The sequence below is a fragment of the Tyto alba genome, unplaced genomic scaffold, assembly GCF_018691265.1.
Source record: "Tyto alba isolate M040663 unplaced genomic scaffold, T.alba_DEE_v4.0 Super-Scaffold_49, whole genome shotgun sequence".
NCBI lineage: Eukaryota > Metazoa > Chordata > Aves > Strigiformes > Tytonidae > Tyto > Tyto alba.
The window spans coordinates 3688188-3704186 of record NW_024881325.1 but is presented as its reverse complement, the minus strand read 5'-3'; the positions used below and the strand labels follow the sequence as shown (position 1 = coordinate 3704186).

General features: G+C 39.4%; 1 protein-coding gene across 13 annotated transcripts in view; it reads left to right on the top strand.

Annotated features, from left to right (window-relative positions):
• The window catches only part of WNK2 (WNK lysine deficient protein kinase 2), a 115453-nt gene that overhangs the window by 52706 nt on the left and 46748 nt on the right, over nt 1-15999 (top strand). For 11 of the 13 annotated variants that reach the window (XM_042806967.1, XM_042806969.1, XM_042806972.1 and 8 more), the window contains exons 6-11: nt 2101-2189; nt 3046-3265; nt 6028-6316; nt 9437-9633; nt 11888-12040; nt 15797-15988. In XM_042806967.1, the coding sequence (XP_042662901.1) occupies nt 2101-2189; nt 3046-3265; nt 6028-6316; nt 9437-9633; nt 11888-12040; nt 15797-15988 (1140 nt within the window). The remainder of the gene's footprint in view (nt 1-2100; nt 2190-3045; nt 3266-6027; nt 6317-9436; nt 9634-11887; nt 12041-15796; nt 15989-15999) is intronic. The other 2 variants (XM_042806960.1, XM_042806966.1) reach the window with 2 other exon arrangements.

Sequence of the window (15999 nt, the reverse complement as noted above, 5' to 3'; positions counted from 1 at the left end):
ACAGAATGTTATTAAAGGTTGAAATCTGATGCTAGAATATTCAGAAATTGAGAGGTGCCAACCCTGATTAAAATTCACGCATAAAATATATTAAAGACTAACTTCAGTGAAGTACTTGCAGACACTTTCTGAAATACATATTTTTTTTTTTTAATGCAAAGCAGTATGAGGTGAGCCAAAAGTCTACTCTTCAGGACTTCAGGCCCCCTTATTTGCCACTATGTGGTCCATTATTTACTGTTCTTTCATGGTGAAACTTTTAAAAGATTTGAATGGATTTAAATGTCCAAATCCCATTCAGTTATGTGCTTAATAAGATTCTGGGTTTTTTAGACAAAGGAAAACATGTTTTCCTTTTATTCTGCTTATTGACCTGATTGGAAATACTTGGGTCCTTAAGTAATAGGGTCTAACTGCAGAATCTGTTCCCTAACTAATTTTGACAAATTTTAGTCTATATAAATCTTGGTTTAGTAGGTAGAGATGTTGCATATTTTTTAAGCACAATTTTCTTTTTCTGATTTAAAATGAACATCACAAATAAAATGGATGGCTTTTGTGTTGTCACTCTTGTCATCTATAGCAGAATATATACATGAAAAGTATTCACAGAGAATCTTCTGTTGAACTGAATGGAAGGAGTTACTAGCAGTACAGATGTTGGGTGTCTGTTAGTTGCTCCTGTGTTGTTTTGACAAGGAGAGCAGCAGGGTGGCCTCACTGGGAATGACGGCTCTTCCTAATGGAATATCCCTTCCTCCCTGTTTGCAACCTGGCATCAGAAGAGATTGTCAGCCTGGGCTTTGAAAATGAACAGCTGCATGTGTGTGTTAACTGCACAGGTGTTCCCAGTAATTATTTAGTATATTATGATTATGTGTATGGAAAGATGACATATATAAACTGTTATTTAGACTGAGAACCTGCATACTGTTTTTCCTACAGTCTCACTTTATGTTGCTAAGATATGTTATTTTAATTAAGAGGCTACATAACCTGAGGAGGTTCTTGCTGAGTTAAGGTCTTGGTCCTGGAAAACTAGAAAATAGGCAGAGATGCTGTAGAAGTGTATGTCTGTGTGTATGTGTTACTTTTAAATCCTCACCATATTCTTAAACCAACCCCACCTAATCTGGAAGAAATGCAAACTATTCCTGTATCAAGCCAGAGCTCCTTGTGTGGAGAATTGGATTCTGCTTCTCTACATTTTCTTCTGCAGTGAACAGTTGGGTTTTGTCCTTGAAAGGCCATGCTCATAGGTTAGCTGTTCCAAATCTAGAACTGAATGCTATTCTCGGCAAAAATGTTAACATTTGACAGAGATTTAACTTGATTTAGAGGATGATTTATAGAATACACCTGCTCTGCCGCTCATTTCCAGTGAGATTCCAATAATGTGCTGTGGAAATACAAGAGCAACACAGAGCTGTTGGACATATTTTCCTGCTACCCTTCTTGTTTTGGGGGTTGGTTTGGTTTTGTTGGTTTGTTTGGTTTTTTTTTTTTTTTGTTTGGTTGTTTGGTTTGGTTTGGGTTTTTTTTTGGGGGGAAGGGGGTGGGCAGGCCATGGGGTGTGGCAGAGTAGTGGGGACATAGAAAAGCAAAAGGTTTGTGGGAAACGGGAATATGAGTCAAAAATGCCTTGGAATATTCCATTCTTGAAACTGGCTATCTGAAGTAAACCATGATTATTTGTCTGTATTCATTTAGTGTTTTGAGAGTTAAGGCAAAAGACATAAAAGGATTAATTTTAGAAAAGAGCTATTTTGAAAACTTAAATTTGGTCTTTTCTTGAATATTGACTTCAGAGTCCACAGGACATAAAGGTAAGGTTTGCAAAGGTTAGTAAAGAAAAAGGGAGTTTTGACCCATGTACAGCTGAGTTCATATACAAACTAGTGTGCTTATTTTGAAGTGCAATGGGACTTAGAAATATGTTAGCCCTAAATCTTCAGTTCAGTCTTGCACTAAGACTAGCAACTTTAAAGAATTAGTTACTCTAAGGGTTGATTGGACTGTAAAATGTAGGAAGAATGCCCTTAATTAAGAGATATAATGTAATTATTTTTCAAACTAAATTGTTTTTCTCTATTCTTTTAGGGTATAAAGCCAGCAAGCTTTGAGAAAGTTACTGATCCTGAAATTAAGGAGATAATCGGGGAGTGCATTTGCAAAAATAAAGAAGAAAGGTTTGTTTCAAGTAATCAAGTTTTGTATTAAATAATGTGCAAGCAGGGATTTCAAAGCTGTCTGTGAATTTTTCTGGCCTCTGGGTCTCCCCTGTGCAGGAGAAAATGCAGAATGGGAACACAAATATAATTGATTGCCTGCTTTTCTGCCATATAATATCAGGATAATTGAATAAATGCTACTGTTGCGTGTCTCAAACTCTTGAAGAATAAGGTCAGAAAGCATTGTTGTGGATGTGTGAGCTAGTGTATTCTGGCACGTTCTGGCATAGCTGTCTAAAATCTCACTCGGGAGGTTCTGCTTAGAGCATCCAGTGTGGTGGAGGTTGACCACGAATGTGACCTGCTAGGTTCATAAGAAGCTGTTACAGCAGATTCCATGGACTCAGCCTCTGGATATGGAGACAAATTGTGCCTTGTTTCCAGCTTTAGTTTTAAAACCTAATCTTCTTATGCTGGTCTCTCCTAGATGAGTGTGTCTACTGTTCAGTATTTCATAACTTTCACAAATACAGTTTTTAGGGACCTCAACTGACTACCTAGAGGGAACCTCTTTTTTAGTACTCTTTAAGCTGAGATGCTCAAAAGTTGAGCAAAGCTATAACCTGCATTTCTGTACATGCTTATGGTGTATGAATATTGTTGAAGCTCTGTGAAATAGGAAAAGTCATTTTTTTTCAGCAGTCCTCAGCAAGAGTGGGAATACTATGTCTTTTTGCTTAGAACACAGATTTGTTATGGAAGAACACCAAAGATTCTGTAAATGTTTTCACCTTTAACAGCAGTTTCTTGTCACAAAGCTCTTTAAAATTGATTAAGACTTGCAGTATTTGAATATTCTTTATATCCACTGCAGATATGAAATTAAAGATTTATTAAGCCATGCCTTTTTTGCTGAAGATACTGGGGTAAGAGTGGAACTTGCAGAAGAAGACCATGGTAGGAAATCCTCTATTGCCTTAAGACTCTGGGTAGAAGATCCTAAGAAACTGAAAGGAAAACCCAAAGATAATGGAGCCATTGAGTTTACTTTTGATCTGGAGAAGGAAACTCCTGATGATGTTGCACAAGAAATGGTAAAATAAACTTCTCCTGACAAAAATGTTCATATATAAGGTAGTACATAAGTCTCAAAGGGCTGCAGGAACAAGTCTGGTAAAGTAACTTCCACTTAAACCATTCCAGGTGTCTAGTTTAAGCTGTTTGCAATGATTTTAGAATGAGTGCTGTGAGGGGTAAACAGGGAAGAACTAACTGAAAAATGTGATCTACCAAGTATGAAAACGTATGCATGATATGGCATTTCAAATAGCTTAGGGACTATAGATATCTCTTCTATACTTTGAAAACTCCTTTGCCAATTTCTGTTTGCTATTGAATGTCTTTAAATTTGTTTGGAATCTGTTTAGTTTCAGACAGCAGCTTGAAACAGATTAGAAGAGTTCAAAAGTTCAATCACAAAATACTCCTCACTCTATTCCTCAAAACACTTCTTTTCATCTTTTCTGTCAGTGTTACTTAAGAGGAATGTAGATGAGGAAAGTATGTGGTCAGCTATTGCATCACCTAAATATAAATAGGAACCTAGATTTAAGGCCACTGCACAGTTAGGAACAAGCTTTGGATTTTTTAACATAAGTTTACCTTGGTGAATTTCTGTATCTTAACTTGTGGAGTTTTGTTAGATAAACTACCTTGTGATCCAGTTTTACTCTAGTCCTTGAACTTGTATTTTACTGATTCTAATGTCATGGAGACATATAATCAGTAAGCACTGAGTCAAGGGTCTGAATTTTCTTGTGCTTGCAGAAATGTTCCTATTATAATCTAAATCCCAAGAGATCCCATTTAATGTTGTCATCACCACTTTTGCTTAGAGGGCACTCATTTTTGGTAATGTTGCCTTGCAATGCTTGGACCTCATCACCATGTGCTCCAAATTTAGTGGGAGGAATTCAGGCTCTTCTGTCTTCTTGTTATTAGTTTGCAGTAGGTCCAATATTTTTCAGCAGTGTATTGTTTCAGAACCCATTTCATTTAAAAGCTGCTCTGGTACAGTTACTTGCTGTTATATTTTGCATTTAAATAATTATGGAAAGATTTGTCATTTTGAAGTTCTGTAGATTACTTGGCCCATAGTTATAATATTTCATTTTTAAGAAGAAATAATAGTAATAAAAGGTATAATTAAAAGGATCACTCCCAAACTACTGTGATAGTATACCCTTTCCCAAATGATTCTAAAACCTGTGTTTTACGATTACATTAACAGTTACCTAAGTGACTGCATATGAAATGCTTTCAAACTTGGCAGGGGGGGGCTGGCAAAGGGGGACATTTATTCCTAAATGTCTTTCTAGGCCTTATGAGTTGTAAAACGGCAGAGCCATCATCTTTGCTTTCATCAATTCGTGTTGCTTCATGTGATGTGGAAGAGAATTCAGGAGACCTTTTGTGTACAGGGCATTATTTACCATTACTGATGGGTTTTCAGTAGGTATTCCAACCTGTCCAAACAATGTGGGCAAAAGGAACTCAGAATGTTCTGGTGGTTTTGCAACTTGAAGCTACCTTTCACAGCTAGTGGATACTGTAGAATAGCATGTTCTTCATTACAAGAACTTTAGAAGAACTGTAGAAGCATGTCTTCATTAAACTTTAACCATTCTCTATAGAGCGATGTAGAAATAAGAATTGTTTTAAAAAAATGTTAATGTGACAGGTCTTCAGTGCCTTCCAATTAAACTTTTTCATGAAGAAACTACTGGGCATGTTAATACTGTACAAGGTTCTCTGGACCTGTGTGGGTCTTCTCTTGAGTAACTCCCGTCATTAGCACTTGCTGGATCATCAGTTCAGGAATGTCAGTAAAGTCTGAGGGCATAGGCACTGGAAAATACCGTATCTATCTGCAGCTGTGTTTTAAGCTGATTTGCTACCTACTGATTTTAAACAGTGGAAATCTAAGCTGTAAAACTGCCTTGTGTTTGGGCAAGAGCAGAGAAGGAAAACCTCTAGATTTCTTCCATGTACGTAAGTGCTTCCAAATCTGTAGAATATGCATGTTAATGTAGGGAGAGCAGACAAATCTCTGCTAAGTTGTTATTAAACTAAAATTCATACCCTAAGCTGGAGGAGACCGTGCAAACAAATAGCACAAAGATAAACTTCCATTTTATCTGTTGAGCAGTTGAATTCTGAGAAAGCCTGGTCCCCTTTTCGGTCAAATGTGAACAGTCTGCATTTGACTCAATAGGCTTTTTCTTTACAAAGGTCAATCAATACTGACTGACTTCACCATTTAAAAGAAGTTAATTTGAGACGAAATTCTGTTACCATCTTTTCCTTTGTGACTTGCTGTGATATCAAGCACAGAAATTTGGGGAACTGTGTATACTGGAAAGGTTAAGGCAACAAATTCTGATTCAGGGGTGGTATGGTTTACTCCAGATACATTGTTCAAACAGCTTTTTTCAAATACTTCTTTTTCTCTTTTGACTATTCCAGTAGTCATTCCGGGAAAATAAAAAAAAAAAGGGAACACATTCACAGTTAAACTTGCTCTCTTCTTCCTTATGGATGTTAACTGGTGAATAAATTGACCCAGTACATATTCAGGTCTTAAAAATTGCATATTGTTGTTTTAAAATGCATTAGGGATAGAATTTTTATTCAGAAAAACCCATCAAATTCTTGAGTTCCTGTTCTTGTGAGAAGTAAATATGTAATTCATGCTATATTAAAATGATGTTTTCTCTGTTAGGAAGAGATTTGAGTAATACATGTGCATGCACATGTTTGCATGCACAATCTTGCTAAGTTTGTGCCTCCTCTGTAGATTGACTCTGGATTTTTTCATGAAAATGATCTCAAGATAGTTGCAAAGTCAATACGTGACAGAGTAGCATTAATACTATGGAGAAGAGAGCGAATTTGGCCTCGGATGCAGTCAGAGGAACGTCGGGACTCTGAATGTCTGGAGAAGCTGAAGCTGCCGCATGCCCAGCAGGTGCAGGTCACCCACCTTTCTCACACTGGTCACCACATCCTGTCCGAGTCAGAGGAGCCCGAGGCAGACCAGCATCCCTTCCAGCAAAACCTGCCCACCAGCGTCACCTCTGTTGCATGTAAGTCTTGTGTTGGTTTTGTGTGCACACAGTGATGAGTGTCCGAGGGTAAAAATCAATGACCCTGAGCTCAGCAGTGAGATGAGCTGCTGTGCATGTTTTTGCACGCTAGCTCAAAACACAAAGGTCTCAGACAGGTCCATAACCATTTGGGGAGAAATTTCAAGAAAAACTATTACATGGAGAGAGCATCTCCTTTAGTTTGCAATAAATGTGGAAATCACAAAATATTTGTAAATGGAAAAGCAAGGAGACCTGCTGCTAGACACAAAAAATACATTTTCTGTGCCAGGTGGTAGGATCAACGCTAAGTTTGTGTGAAACTCAATTTCAGAGCCTGCAGAGGTTGAACTGGCACCAAAATGGTCAGACCAGACTGGTGGCTTTTTCAAATGATGTTGGCAGTGTGCAGATATTTATTCAAAAGGAGACCTTGATGAAATGAAAGCACTGCAGTTTCTTGTGTTTTGTGAGTTACTCTTGATGTCTCGTGTTGAGTATTTTTGAGAAGCTGTGTAAAGGTCTACAGCAGAAAAATAAAATCCATCTCAGTGTTCCATGATGTAATTCGGGATTTCCCTCTTTTGTGGGAAATACCAAATGTGGTTTGGTCGTACATGTTGGGAGCACCATACCCTGTGGATTGACTCTGTAGTTGTTATTGGTGTCCTTAGGTCATGGTGCAGGTGTGCTCTGTTCCTCTGGGCTCTCTGTTTTGTCCTGAGGTCATAGCCTTGAAGCAAGGGGGTTGCTTGATCATTATGGCAGGTCAGAGTAGGTGGTTGCTCTTGGTCGCCCAGGCCCTCTATGACCTGCCAACTCTTTACATTCAGCTGGGGGCTGATTCAAGAGTGACCACTGGGCTATTTCAAGACAGATGGATTTACATCTCCTGTTTTAATTTCAAGCACTGATTTTGGTCTGTCTCTTGATGTTAATCTACGTGGCTTTGCTTGCAGAGCCTGTGTCTTTGTTTTATTTCCGAGCATTAGACTTATCTCCAGCAAACAGCAAGGCATGAGGAAGTAGTGTTTTTATTTCCCTAAAGTAACTTGTACCCTGACTCTGTCCGCTAAAATCAGCCTTTGTTACAGAGTCAGGCACTGATATTGAAATCTTAATCTATTTATACTTTTAAATATCTTGAAGGAAATGTTGCCAGATATTTTTAGCTTGGAAGATTTCATATTTTGAGTTGCCTTTTTTTTTTTTCTAGCCAGTTTTACTGATAAAATCTGACATGTATTTTGCTGCTGAATTATTATTATAATGTTTCTGGTTTGCTGTTCTGGGCTTTTATATAAGTATATTTAAATTAAAGATGTATTATCTTTAGCAGAGACACAGCTGCTGCTTTAATTCAGGGATTGTATAAATTGCTATACAGAAGTCTGCTTTGGTTACTACAGTAACAAAGCATGCCTCTACAAGAAAACAAACCTTTATGAGATATGAGAAATGGCCGTATTTATGTAACACTCAGAATATTGCAGTATTTACAAAGCTATTTTTCTGAAGCTAAACTGATCTATTTTCATTTTTTTGGGTCATATATTTCATGCTATCTAATTCCTTTGAGAAACACCATAATTATGACTTTTTGTTTCCCACAATACAATGTGGGAAATACTTGTGCTTCCCATGGTTCTGCTGGACATGAGTTGGCAGAATTTTATAATAAGTATAAATCCCCTGGTTTGTTTCCTACCCTTCTTCGACTTTTAACCGATAGTTGTTATTATGTGACAATTCATTGTCAGCTGTCTTTGAACATTTTCTTAGTGATGTTAGGCCTAAGACCTCTATAAATTATTGCTCTACCAATACATATAGTAACCTGAGATCAAATGTAAAAATGTAAATTAATAACTTAATGTGTGTAATGCATGTTGTTATATAAAAATCTGAGATTGACTTACAGCTTTTACTTTGGCACTCTACTGTCATACTTACTTTATTCTCCTTTGAGGTCTTAAGTAATTGTTTGTAATAAAGTGGAGGTGTGTAAGTGACAAAAATCCCAGCCTTTTTAGACTAGGGCCGTGTTGACTCTTTTTAGAAGTGAGCTGAATAAATATAAAGGGGTTTAAATCTGCAAAAAAACAGTGGGGGGAATAGTTGGTGAGTACTGAGGAGAAATGTTATCCCTGGTGCTATTAAAATAATTCGTTATTTAAAAGCCAAATACGTAAAACCTTATTTGAAATATAGAAAAAAGATGGAAAGTGTCAGAAAAATAAATAGCATTTAAATTTAGCTGTAATCTAAGCCACTTTTTTGTAACTGTGCTAGTTTTCAGTTCTGAATTTTAAATCTCTGTTACAAGCTATTTGTCTTCTGGATACTTACAGCTACAGTCTTGATTATCTCACTTAATTTCTCAAACAAAGAAAACAGTAGTTTATGCTCAAGAAGTGGGCACTGGTACTTTACAGGCTCCAAAGTTGTGAAAAGACATTTTAAAACCAGTAATACTCAATGGTGCAGTTTTATTTCTGTTGAACAAAAGATACGATGCTTGCCCAGTACCCGCAGCTATGCAATTCTGCAGGTTGGCTGGGCAAACGCTCTGCATGAGAAACTCAGAGCTCTGAATGGTACTTCTAAATCACTGCAAACCTGCAAACTGTTTTGTTATCTAATCTTCATCTTGAGATATTGCTGTGTACTCAAGTAGAGTATGAATGATTTGCTGAACTAATAAGGCATATGAGGTAAAGAATTTTGTAGTTTTCAGTGCTGCTAATAAAAGGTGTTTAAAATCAGTGCATCCCTGGGAGATCTAACTCTAAAAAAACTCCGTGATCTGCTATCAACATTATAATTGGGGTTTCCTTTCATCCTACAAAATCTATAAACTTTTGCAATTCTTAATGTCAACCTTCTGCCCTTTAAAGGAAATATCAATGTGCCTAAAATATCATCGTGCACAGAAATCCATGGGGATGGATTTTGGCTTGAGAAGCAGTATGTGCCTTTTGTAGAAAATAGCACTCACATTGTAAAATTTATTTATATAATGGAAAAGGCTAGGGTAGTATAAATGGTATTACATAAACCAGCGTTGACCTTGCTCTAAAATGATTGTTGAGCTTTTAATAAAAAATATTGTTTTTTCAGCTGACAGCACATTTGACAGTGGCCAGGGGTCCACTGTTTATTCAGACTCTCAAAGCAGCCAGCAAAGTGTCATCTACTCGTCGCTGCCGGATCCTGTACCTCCTGCTATCCAACGGGTGTATAGTCCACCTCTGAGCGAGAGCCAGGCCGTGCCCCATAGCCTTCAGCAGCTGGGGCACTACCAGCAGCCCTCAGGAGTAAGTCTAAAGCTTTTAGACATTATTTTGTATCCTAGATCACACTTCATAGCTCATTTACACTCTTGTTTTCAGTAGGTATGGATTCCAGGGCTTGCCTTATATGTTCCTCACTCACCTCTGTCAATGGTGACTTGCTCAGTAATACATTTCTGGTTGACCTGAAATGTGTTCTTAGTAGATGGTGTATGGCTAGCTGTATTTTGCCATTCTAGAGAAATGCTTCACAGGCAGCTGTCATACTTCCAGTAGAAAAGCTTCTTAACAATCCATTGTTGCTGAACTACATTAGTAGCTTTCAAGGATTAGTTTTAAGCTCATGCACATAGTTGAGAACTGTTCTCTTTCATTTTGTTCACTGTCAGTATAGCCACATGTTATTGTCCTTCATTTGTTCAAGAGCCTCTTGGGTCTGATGTTTCTTCCAGTTGTGACAAAGGTCACACATCCAGTCACTGCCTCTCTGGCTCTGGGTTTGGATTTAATCTCACACAGAGTCAGCAATGTACATCCATTACTGAGGTTCCGAAATCAGGCACTGGTAGCTCAGTCAGATGTTCGCACTTGCTACTGGTTTTGAGCTGTTATGACCTTGACCGAAAGCAATTAATGGAATTACTTGTGCAAGAACACGTGCAAGTGAACATAAATCTTCCGGTACTTCCACTGAGAGGCGACAATATGAGCACGTTATTTCCTTCAGAAGCTGTGACAGCACCATGTTCCAGTCCCAGCCCGCGCCCATCACACGACAGGCAGTGCTCACACTGCCTTTGGCAGACACAGCGACCCTGTTGTGACTTTGACTCCAAGCACAACATCCCTGGATGGTCCCAGCCATGTTGCAAAGAGTGTGCTGGCAAAACACTGCTGGTTGAGAGCAAGCTGGTGACTGCAGCTACTCCAGGCAGTGGAAGCACTTGTCTAGTAATGACAGTAATGATGTGGTAGGTTAAATTTTTTTTTTTTTGTTTCATCTTATTTGACTTAAGAGAAAATAAAATCCAGAAACGCCTTTTTTTTTTTTTTTCCTGCTTAATCCAGATTTACCTTATTTTCCCTGGTTTTACCTTATATTTTCCAAAATGCCTGCAAGAAATTATGAACTGTGTTTTGTGAACGCATTGAAACATGATTCTCTAACTGAATGAAAAAAATTCATCCTTGGCATCTGTAGCCAGCTCCCTCCACTGTGGAAACCACCTTTCCTATGTAGATGCGTCTCCTGGGACGCATCCCTGTTTCTTGTTCACCCAAAGCACTGATGTAACTCTAAATATAACACACTAATGGCACATCTTGAGCAGAATTTTTTTTAATAAATTGAGCTGTGCAACATACTCTTTTAGAGCAGACTCATTCATTCCGTTGACAGGTTTCAGTAATTTTAACCTAAATGCATTACTTTTTTTGTCATTGAGGGTTTGGAAAGATGATAACCTTTATCAATGAGCAAAATTTCTCATAGCTTTTTATTTTCTGATGAGGTTTCCGTATTTGTTTCTTCTTGTGATAACTTAAGTGAAAAGTTTCAAAGTTTGAAAATATCAGCGAACACAGGAAACAAAAGTCTGATTCAAAACCTTCCATTTTCCAAGAAAAAAAAAACAAATTGCTGTATTTATCTGGGAGATTATTTACCAAGATAGCGAGCACATAACTTGAGCTGTAGTAGGACTTTCTTAGACTTATGAGCCTCAGTCTGACACACTGTTTATTTTTAATTTATCTACTTGGAGCTGAAGTTTGAGAACTGTTCTTGTTACAAACCTTATCTGAATTTCTATTTTTTTTGTTGTTGTTTTCACTTTCATTGTTTCGTTTCTCATTTCTATTCATTTTCTTGGCATCCATTTCAAGTAAATTACCTGATTTTTTGGAAGAGAAAGATTCTTTGTGAAATCATAAAAACCTTCCGTTTCACCCAGTTGATGGTTTGTCATTGCTGTTGGTATATTCTCAGTCAATATGTCCATGCTTTCAGTGGTTTTTACTGGTCTGCGTATTTGTTTCCAGAAAGAAATGCGATGCAGTCTGGTTGTTTTATTTGGAATTTGCTGACTTTTTTTCTACATTTTTAGATTAAATAACCTTCTACTTCTTGCAGGTAATTTTTCATATTTTTCCCCCTCCTTCTGTCTTGAACCAAGTACTGAGTAGACTACTTACTTGCAGTTACATTCTTGATGAACAGCTGCGGAGTCTCTTAACCTGAGGGTTGCCCTTCTCTAAAGCAGTGCTCTCCCTCCCGCAGCCTGGCCTCCCCACCGTTCAGGCTGCGCCCACAGTGGTCTCCCAGCGGCCCCAGCACTACCAGGAGCCGGTGATGCCGTTCCCCGTGGTCCAGCCCACCACCGTGGCCTCCCTGCAGCTGGGACAGCCGCAGCCGGTGCTGGCCAGCCAGCAGGTGAGAGCTTAGCTGCTGCCCAAAAGTGCTTTTCTCATCCCATTCCTTCCACGTGCGCTGCTCCAACCCATACCTGTAGCAAGCTGGGGATGTTTGAAACTACTAAGCTGCTACCTGAGAGACTTAGGGATGGGGCAAAGGGTGTTGAGTTTCAGGGATGAAAGAGTAATGGGCTTGAGGACAACTGTTGTGTGACACCTTGAAATGTCTTGATGTAGTTTAAGACTTCCCTTTCATTGTGGCTTAACAGCATTGGCCTGACGCCTTGCACTGATTTCAATGTACTGTCTTGGTCCTTGAAAATCAATGAGTTTTTTTACTAATTTTACATTATTATTTAGCACTTCCTTTCTAAAAGATTAGAAAGAGACTCTTGCCAGGTGTCAGTTGTGTCTGAATCCTCAGCAATGCTGCTTTTTGAGTTGTGCATGCATGTTAAATATAGTTCCATATAGGCATCCAGCCAGTAGCTTTATCTTCCAAGAGAAGAGTCTGTCTGTCTCTGAATTGTCTCCAAATAGTAATTCTTTGTGCCTTTTGAAGTATCAGATTCCCTCCAAACACTGTGCTCCTTGAAGGTATTTACAAAACAGCTCTCAAGCAGCTGAGAGGCAGCTGTGAAGGCTGTGGTCACCTCCTCATGCAGAGGTGCCAAGTGCAGCCACAGAGCTGTACGACCTGATCATTTGTGGATCATTTAAGCTTCACTTCTTTCTGTAGAAACCGCTGACAGGGCTGTGGAGTGTGACTTGGACTGGCATGTATCATGCCTCTCCAAACCTTTTTAGTTACCAACATTTATCTCACAGGTTGCCTTTCTAAAGTGCCCTATTCTTCTGAAAGGATCAGTATAGGAACAGTGTAATGTGGTGTCCTCAGAAAACATATGCTTATGTGAAGTTTTGTCATATATCAGGGTTTTTTCTAATGGGCAGGGATATTCACATGATTCTGTCAGCCAAAAATTTTACCCTTACACAAATTTAGGACCTCACCAATTGCACAGATCTCTAGTGGCCTCTGGAGCTTTATGCTGACAGTTCAAAAATCTGTTGTTTATTTTCCTTCATGAGTAAATGCTGGTTTGGAATAAGATATTTGCCCAGCTTTCTCAATTTCTTTCACATACCCTTTCCTCACAGTGTTTCTGTCTCCTGAGATAATTCAATCCCTGATAGTAAAAGGATTTCATAACCAGTCTGTTTTCTGATCTTGCCAGGAAGCCTAATAAAAGACTGACTTTTTACAGTATGATTACAGAAATGGGTAAAATGAAAAAGTTTCTGAGCAGAACTTCCCAGAGCACCTGTGTGCCTCAGAGACAGAGGTAGATATGGTGTTCTCAGTCTCCAGGCATGATGCCATGAGTAGTGGAGATTTGCAGTCTTTTGTAAATGAATGGTAGGGCAGGTCAACAAAAGAATGGGAAATCAGGGTGAGAGAATTCATCTGCCAAACAGAATGAAACATATTGATCTTGTATGAATATACACTGATGGCTCGGATACATGGGATCAGTGTTTCATCTCTTCCATTATTTATTTTTTTTCCCAACTTGGGTGTCTGTGCATTTATAATCGTAGAATTGCAGAATTGTTTGGGTTGGAGGACCACTACACCGGGTTGCTCAAAGCCCCGTCCAACCTGGCTTTGAGCACTCCCAGGGAGGGGGCAGCCACAACTACTTTGGGCACCCTGTGCCAGCGCCTCACCACTCTCACAGTAAAGAATTTATTCCTTAGATCTAATCTAAATCTATCCGGTTTCAGTTTAAAACCGTTACCCCTTGTCTTATCCCTACACCCCCTGATCCAGAGTCCCTCCCCATCTTTCCTGTCCCCCCTTTAAGCACTGGGAGGCTGCTCTAAGATCTCCCCTGAGCCTTCCCTTTTCCAGGCTGAACCCCCCCAACTCTCTGAGCCTGTCCTCATAGGGGAGGTGCTCCAGTTTAGCATAATTCATTTTGATGTTTTCACCTCCCTATGCCTCATCCAGTTCACCAGTATTTTGTAAAACGCAAGTTGAATTTGGAATGGAGGCTTTAGGAAACTGCTCTATTCCATGAGACAATTTTTGTGCTTTTAATACAGTGTCCTCTCAAGTTGAAGGTGGGTTGAGCAGCCTGTGTCAGCGTGCTCAATCCTCAGTTATCTGTGGGCAGCCTGTCTGAGCTGCAGATTAACCTAGCCAGGGCTGCCAAGATACCTGAGCTGGCTTTGGGTGCTGTCAAGGTTTATTAGCTCCAGCTCAGCACTGTGTGCGTGCGACTGTTTTGCCCCTGCAGTTGGGTCTGGCAGGAGTTTCCCATGTTGCAGAGCTGGTGGTGGGGGACAGATGGGTTCCCCTGATGCCACGGGTGGGCTCCGTCTTGGCCAGTATGCTCTGTCTCATCACCAGGTCCAGGCCAGCTCCTGCTGAGCCTCTTGCTTGTGTCAGTGCTGCCATTCCCTCGAGTTTGGTATTTTATTTGGGTAAAAGCCCCTGCTTTCCCAAAACCTGGAATGGCAGAAATGGCAATGCAGAGCCACGTCATTGTTTTTTTTCTTTAATGTGGCAAGATGAATACTCAGGACTAATAAACACTGCAGGTGATGTGCAGAGCTATTCAATGCTGTCTATAGCACGTCTTGCACTGCTTGTAGCATTTGGTGCCTTCAGCCCCAGACACTCGATACCAAATGCCAAATACTCTTTTGTTCACTGATCCTTGTACTGCAAACTTACCAGTCATGGTTGAATTTTAGCTATTTAAGGGTGGATGACATCTTACTTCCTTGACACATCTCCTACAGTTTTATTGTATTAATACCCAGAACTGATTGAAGAATCCTGACACTAAAAAAGTACAGAGAACAATATTACAATACTGATTTGCGGTGGAAGTGGCAAAGTTGAAAGATTATAATGCTTTACTATTTATTTTAATGTTATCTTTTGACCACTGGGCGTTGTGTTAGGGACTATGTGCTGCAGAGCTTGGGTGAAGCAATGAATTCTGTGATCCCAAGTAGGTCAATCCAGAGCCACTTTGGTGCCCTGCTTCTGAAACACAGGATTTTTTTTTTTTTAAAGTACTTTCCAGCATTAATTAGAGGAATTGGAGGAGATACTGGTAGCACGGAAATGTGAAAGCTTGTTACTGATTATTTTCAACTTTAATGCAGCTTTTAATTTCTGTTCTACTGTATAAAATCTGGCAGGTCAGTAGAACACTGTTTTCCCTGGAAGGGTAAAACTGCTTTTTTTGGCTGCCACGTTGTTACTACGGCACCTCAGAAATAACTGGGATCCAGCTTTTACTGTAATTATTGTGTTTTATTCATGTCTCAGATAATGTGTTGTATATTTCAATGCCTGCTACATTATGTAGTCAGCTTTTGAATGCCAAGATTAGCTGGGTATAATCTGCATAGTAAGAATCTTTGAAGTTAGTAGGTGAGGATTTTACAGGGCCAACTAGAACAATCTCTGGGACTTGAAGGGTCTGAGTCATTACAAGTAATCTTTCCAAGACAGTTAGAACTTGTCTTTTCAGGAAATGTATCTTGCATTTAAATGTGTTTTAAACATAGGCTCTTACACAGTGTTTAAATTAGGAGCACCTTTCTCTTCAATAAACTGTCCCTACTCAGAGCAACAGCTCTGTTCTGACAGTACGAGTTGAGCTAGAGAGAGAAATGGGTGGCTGTGTCCAGTGAACTGGTTCTTTTGTAATATACAGGCTATAACCTTTTTTTATTCTTTTTTTTTTCCTAGCAGCAGCCCCTATCACAGCAAGCTTCCCTGCAGCAGGTGCTTGCCAGCCAGCCAGTTTGCCCAATGCAGCCTGCAACCCATCTGCTACCCCAGTATCAACCCCAGACCTCTCAGGTGGCAGCAAGCAGTACACCACTAAAACCCCTTCAGATTTCAACTATGCCACAGATTCCGCCGGTGGCCCCTTCCCAGGTAATATCTTT